The 7,486-nt window shown below is 32.3% G+C and overlaps 1 protein-coding gene across 3 annotated transcripts in view; it reads left to right on the top strand.

The window, feature by feature from the left end:
- LOC106468415 (ras-related protein Rab-27A-like) overlaps positions 1–7,486 on the top strand; it is a 47,161-nt gene that overhangs the window by 22,573 nt on the left and 17,102 nt on the right. For all 3 annotated transcript variants that reach the window (XM_013928844.2, XM_022396753.1, XM_022396752.1), the window contains exon 2: positions 5,132–5,310. In XM_013928844.2, coding sequence (XP_013784298.1) covers positions 5,140–5,310 — 171 coding nt within the window. In that variant the 5' untranslated portion in view covers positions 5,132–5,139. The remainder of the gene's footprint in view (positions 1–5,131; positions 5,311–7,486) is intronic.

The raw sequence follows: 7,486 nt of genomic DNA, 5'->3' as shown, positions 1-7,486 counted from the left end.
TTGCCCAACTCACTAAATGATCTAAATCCTTTTGTAAATCAGCAGCATCCTCTTCACAGCTAGCAACACCCAAGATCTTAATATTATCAGCAAATTTAAGAAATTTATTGACTATTTCTTCATCTATGTCGTTTATGTAAATCAAAAAGAGCAAAGGTCCTAATACTGAGCCCTGAGGTACCCCACTTATAACATTAATCCAGTTTGACTGAACTCTATTTGTAACAACACTACTTTCTTCCATCCATGTTAAAAGATTTGTAAGGCAAGATTTTCCCTTAGTGAAACCATGTTGACTATCCAATAAAATTTTAAACTTTGTTAAATGACTTTGCAAAGTATCTTTCAACAGACTTTCCAAAACTTTTCCCACAACTGATGTAAGACTAATGGGTCTATAATTACTGGGACAGTTTTTATCACCTTCCTTGAAAATAGGAGTTACATTGGCTAACTTCTAATTCTCTGGTATCTGCCCACTATTCAAGGACTGACAAAAAATAGTAATAAGTGGCTCATATATCCAATCGTTACCCTCTTTCAAAACTCTTGTGGAAATATTATGTGGCCCAGAAGCCTTATCGTTTTGTAAACTTTCCAATTTTTCGAAACCAGCTCAGAATTAATGCAGACATCTAGTTCAATCTTGTTTCCATCTATCAACTGTTCAAGATGGTGAATACTGCTTAAATCTTCATTACTAAAAACTGAAGAAAATGGTTTCTACTTATAAAGATCAGAATGGAATGTTTCATCAGATTGTCAGCCCTAAATTCAAGTTATAAACTAGTAATGTAAAGCAATCTCTATAATAAAAGTGTAATCATAAAAAAATAATTCAAAATAAAAAGTAATGAAATTCTATATACTAATTAGTTTAACCTGTTTTAATAATGAAAGCAGCAATAAATAAACAACATCCTTTCCTTAGGGAACACAAACCCTAGTTGTCTTTGTAATAAAAGTTTTTTTGGGAAAAAGTTTAATCTTGGTTTCTCTAGTACATTGGCAAAGGAGACTCAGCCTCCCTACTATACAGTATCGGAGGTTGTTCCCATCTGTGGCAATTCACGACATATATTTCGGTTTAAAGCCTGGCGAGTCCGTAACCTCATCTTTCCCATGGTACAAGTTCAAACCAATGTTTATGAAGATATAAAACAATAAATGACCAAATAAAATAATACCTGATACGCCTATTATAATACAACAATGTTAAATATAATAAGAAAAACAGCTAGCCAAACTTACTATGTTTAAAAACTTCTACCATCAGTTGTATTTAACTTTCACCAATGACAAACACAGCTGACTTACAGGACACAATAAATAATACTCGGTATACTTTACAAGTTGATAGGAAACACCATAAGCCTGTAGAAAGAAAAATGCTTTATAACAATAGTAATACATAGTATGTGAAGATACATGAGGCATTAATATAACAAAGAAAGTAATTATACAAACTAACTTAATGAAACAAATGATGCAATGTCAAACTACATACAGAACTTTTATATACTTAGTGTTACTGTATATTGTAATAAATTGAATTAATGGTAGGTAAAACCAATGGTAAGTATTACCCAAAATAATATCTGTAGAAATCAAAGACATGAAAGGTTGTGATACTTTGTAAAACTTCTAAACTTATAATCTTTAGCAAGAATATGGTTGAAGTCAGCATATTGCACTTTTACAACATAAATTTGTGTGATAACTTCCTTGAAGATGTTTGCATTTAACAACAAACTATAACTTCAATGAGAAAATACAGTGTTATTTTTTTACTGTTATCAACATGATTAGATTTTATTAAAAAAGTTGTATCAGTAACAAATTAAAGCTCTCTAATCTTACTTTATCATGTAAAAATATTTAAAACTTTGAACATTATAGTGATGTGTAGGATGTGAGTCCAGTCTGTTGTATATGTTCTGATTTCTTGTGAGACTAGCACAGAAAGTTGTTGTTATTTGTAGTTTCTTGCATATAGGGTTCAGTAAATATAGATGTATGAGTTCCAAAATGTCTCATCTCATTTAGTTTACAAGCAGTAAAAACATTATTGAATTGGAAGAACTTTAGAGTAAAGGAAGTAGCTGACATTGCAAAACCTTAGTGATCACTAGTGACCATTCTCCAACTTTATTTAATGGTTGGGCCAGTTACTTTTCCACATGAGTCAATAGTAGACAAAACAGAGAAATAAGAGCCGGCATTGTAGTTCCCGATTGAGGACACACCAACTCGTATGTTCACACCGATGCAATAATAGTAACACTATTAATACTAATAATGATAATAGTAATGTTATATTTTTTGTACACAGATTAACATTTTGTAAGCTAGTAATAAAGTAAGTGATAAAACAATAAAACACAATGTTAAAAGAACAAAATGTGGTAGAGTATCACCCAGAACAACAGCATAGTAAAGCATGCAGCCATTTTTTTTAACATTGTTTACATTGCTTTTATCCAAAGCTCTTATTACAGTAAGGTATTTAAATAGTCTTTGTAAACCACAAATACACCAAGTCATTAAAGCTAGGGCATAAGAGTCATCAGTCGAGAAAAGCGTATTAAAACTGATTGAATTATATTGAATTTGAATAGCTTTCCTCTTTGTAAAGTATTTGTTTCATTTAATTTTATCTATTATAGCTGATATTCACTTTTGACTTAGTATTTTACAGCAAAATAATTTCTATTTCCTTATAATCTTTTATATATTTCACTTTATTTCTTCAGTGATGTTACTAGTTTCTAACATATATAAAGAGATGTCTTATACATACAATTGAAACTTTACTGCATATTCTTGTGAATGTCTTTTTATAGGTGTTGCTTACCATTATGAATACTTGCCAACTTTACATGGGGTAGGTTTTGTGTGACTCATGGCAAATCAAACAATTTATGAGCATGTGAACAATCACGTTTGGTTTAGAATGATAAAAACGTCTTATTTGTATAATAAGTTTTCATTGGCCAAAAAGAAAGTGAAGCCCGATTTCCGGTATGAATCACGTGTTTACTCAACTGGTTTCGCTATAGAGAGCAAAAGATTGGCTGACATTTACCAGGGAATTTTTGATGTATGAAAAAGTTAATTACAGTAATTCAAATTGGTAGATTTCCCAAAAAAATCGGTATACATGTCTAAAATCGGTAGAAATGATCAATTTTTTAAACCCAATAGGTAGATCAGGTCAAAGGTCCAAATTCGGGAAACTCCCACCCAAATTGTGAGAGTTGGCAAGTATGATTATGCAGAAATTTTACATAGTTGTAAGGTTTCTTTGGTAATGGCAGTTTCTCAAAAATTATGAGAGGCAGTGAGTATCAAACTAATCTCGATTTATTCTCAGTTGTTTTCATAACTATACAAATGAAGTGTAAGCAATATCACAGGTATCTCTTCAACCCTCCCCACCTCCCACCATGTACACATACTTATTAGTTATTACAGTTTTGATGCTTAAACGAAGGTTACCACTGTACCAGAGAATACCAAATTAGTGTACATATACTATGATTGACAATTGTGGGAAATACAGTGAAATCCCGATTTTATGCTCCCCGATTTAATGCCAATTCAGATATAACGCGATGGGTCATTAACTCTTTCGACGCGGGCTTGGTACCTGGGACCGACCTCGTAACCATAACCTCGTTATAGTTTACATACTAGTAACTTTAATATTTTAAGTGTATCTTTACAAAATTTTGTAGACTTATAGTAAACATTAGAAGTCTTTTGCACACAAAAAATCAGATTTTTTAATAAAGTATTTTTACTTAAATTTGTCCTTGAAAATATCGATTCTTATTTTTTAACTAGTCTGAGTGCAAAATGATTTTCATGTCAAAATTAAATATACTTTTCATCATCTAAAAAATTTCAAATTTCCTTTGTGTAATCCCTAAAACCTCCTAGATGCATTTCAAACGTTTTTTTTTTCACTAAATCCTTCAACAATGCTTGAAGCCTATCTGAAAAGCCTGAACATGAAGGAAGTTTGCCTCTTAGGTGGGAAGGCCTGGGCAGCAGTCAACTCATCGTGTGTAGAGAAATGATGGGAGAAGGGTCTGGGGCTAGCCTTTTCATCATTGCAATCCATCACGGAAGATGATGATGACGAGACATATTTGTACGGCTTCACAGAGGAAGATGTGCATGAGGCAAAAAAGCTGTCTGAATTGAGCAAGGAAGAGCTACACTAGTGGCACTCTGTTGACGATGATTGCCCAACATGTGAGCACTTGATGGACGCCGAGATTGTCTGTAATGTAACTATAGTATCAACAGAGGCAAGTGTACTGGTTCTCGAGCCACAAGAAGAGGATAATGAAGAGCCTCCATCACCACCATCAAAAGTGTCTGAAGCCATTGAACACCTCTAGGCTAGCCTTCGTTGGCTGGAGACTCAGGAGGTGGACCACGTAAAAATTCTCCAACTCAGAAGCATTCTAGATTTTGCTCACAGCCAGAGATGTGCTACATTCAAGCAAGGAACACTTGATCAGATTTTTAAGAAATAAACTGCAAATGGTGATTGCTAATACTCTTGAATGTTTTTATTTGTTGTTTTGTTTATTAAAAAGCCTATTAAAAATAATTTGTGTTTTACTTTCTACTGTAACAACCATTCATTTGCAAAATTCTTTAATTCAGAGGTAATTTATTTGCCAGAAAGGGAACATGTAAAAAACTAGTCAAAGAGAGTGAAAATAGAGGTGTTTTAGGATGTTAGGTCAACATTGGGTCAGTTTGAACAGTGATTTTCTTGAACCCCTATTTAGCGCGACCCTGCGTATTTCACAATATTTTATGGACCTCAATGATCGCTTTATAATGGGCTACACTGAATTAAATTAGTTTCTTCCTTTGATTCCAAACATTTTGATAGGTCTGAGAAATGACTTTTCCAACAACTAACTGTGTGCTTTACATAGCACCACATATTACAGTATTCATCTACAGTATTTCTTGTTTGAGTGTATGCTTCAGTGTTATTCATTATATTGCTACAGAAAATATTCTGGCTAAACACTGGTATTATCCTTATGCAGTTAGTTGCATTTTTTTTTATGTGAATGAAAATGTTTATTTGTTTTAAATACAGATCTGGTAATGGCTGATGCAGGGAATACTCATGTTAGTGATTATGACTATCTTATAAAGTTTCTTACACTTGGAGACTCTGGAGTTGGAAAGACAAGTTTTTTGTATCAATATACTGATGGAACCTTTCATAGCAAGTTCATCTCAACAGTAGGGATTGACTTCCGAGAGAAGAGAGTGGTAAGAATTACTCAAGTGTTATATGTCTGGCTCAGAACACTTCATTTAAAGATTAACTTTGGTTGTTGTAATTTCATTTTACACTGCACAATGGAAACATTACAATATTTACTCTGATTTACTCACAAAAACTGTCTGTGAATTGTGTAAACTTCAGATAACATGCCTTCATTTTGTATACTCAAGTAGAGAGCTACAAGTTCAACTTTTAATGTTATTCTTATTCTTTTATCTGTAAAGATACAGTGTAGAGAGCTACAAGTTCAACTTTTACTGTCATTCTAATTCTTTTTTTTTTCACTAAAAAAATTACAATTCAGCCTAATTACTCACCTTTCCAACAAACAGCTGGCTCTTTGGCACCACTAGCATAAATATTTGTGTGCATGCGACAAGCATTTGTAAAAGCTCTCAAATCCTATGTATAATAATCTGAACTGCATTAGTCTATGTTGTATTGAGCATTAGATTACATTTCTCCATCAATTGGACTGTGACACATCCTTCTTGCACATTACTCTCCTTGAGCATTTTGTGTCAACCAAAAGATCATTATTTTTCTTGACACTGCATTGCTTAGGTATATGAATTTCTTAGGCATTTGGTCAAAGAAACTATCTTTTGCATTGTCCCTAACTTTAAATTGAAGATAATTTCTGTTAAAGCTTCTAATAATGATTATTATCTTTCTCATAATCATTCTTTACATTACCAATCCACAAGATTTATGAGAAGTGTTTCAAAAGATTGTGATATGATTGCCTACTCTTCTCAGACAACCACCCTTGTGATTTATCAACACTGGTTCAATCACCACTTCCTTCCTTCAGGTCATCCACATTTTTTTTTATCACTTCCTTTTGTACATAACTTTCCAATGCTCTGGTCAGTTCAATGGCCCTGTGACACTGTTTTCTGTCATGTCTGTCTGGACATCTTAATGTGATCCATTCAAATAGCTCCACTGTCCTTTCTTGCATCAATTGATGCCTGTTTTTGGTATTTTTAGATAACTCAATTTTCCATAATGTTTCATTACAAATTGCCATCTTAGAGCAAGAAAAACCTTGTTCCACGAAGACAAAGAAAGACCAACCAACAATAATATTAAATCATTTTATATTGGCTACAGCACAAAAATAGAGAGTTGAAAAAATATTAAAGTAGAAAACTTTAGAATTACAAACAGGTATCCATTGAAAATACCCTAACCTCAAATAAAACATCATTTGAAGATAAAAACAAGGAGCTCCTATTATAGCATGCCGATCTTGCAAGGAAGGTTATATAAGTGAAACTGTAAGAAGTGTTAACACACAAATATTTTTGAACATAAAAAAACATTAAATATGGAAACACAATGTTTTCATTATTTGATTTGATCAGTAGGGGATTACTGCATATCTTAAAAACAAGCATAATGGTGATAGCATGGTCGTATTGCCATTAGCAATTTTTCAACTAGGAAATGTTAAGATTATCTTTTAAAAAAATTTGTTCCAAAATTTTTTTTCACAAAATGTGCATGTGACAACTGCCATATTAGATAAAGATAGTTCAAAAATGACTTTAAAAAAACCAAAACTAGCTGAAAAGAGGAAGATAAATCTCATGTGAGGATAATTAATTAGTTTAATGTAATCAGTTAATGAGCCCAACAGTTAATTAACAGCAAATTCCACTAGTTGCCCAGTTCTACTACTAATGATAATAATCAGGTTTCACAGGGTTTACACTTTTGAAAACCATTTACACAAAATAAAATGATTATGCATTAAACTTCAGTACAATAAATGATTTGAAATCATAATTGGATCAGTGAAGATTCAGTGAAAGTACATTTTGAATATAAATTTGTTTTCTTGCTCTAGGGCCAAAGTTTTGATGAGCACTTTTTTAACCATTAAGATATATATTTGTTGGAATGAGATTATATATGTAACATTAAATAGTTTTCATAGATAACATATTGATGAAAGGGCTATAACTTCAGGTATATTTGATTCTTGTTGTATTTTGTTTGTATGTCATTTTGATATACAAGTAGAACATTTCAGTACACACAAAGTCACGTACTTGTAGTTAGGAATAATTGCATGAGATTTTCATGTACAGTAGTGTCAAAATAAATGGCATACTTTTCATTTATTTCACTTTGTACCACCCTTCTTGTGGT

The sequence above is a fragment of the Limulus polyphemus genome, unplaced genomic scaffold, assembly GCF_000517525.1.
Source record: "Limulus polyphemus unplaced genomic scaffold, Limulus_polyphemus-2.1.2 Scaffold2999, whole genome shotgun sequence".
NCBI classification, from domain to species: Eukaryota; Metazoa; Arthropoda; class Merostomata; order Xiphosura; family Limulidae; genus Limulus; species Limulus polyphemus.
Note: the sequence above shows the minus strand (reverse complement) of the source record. Positions and strands in the feature narration are given on the sequence as shown.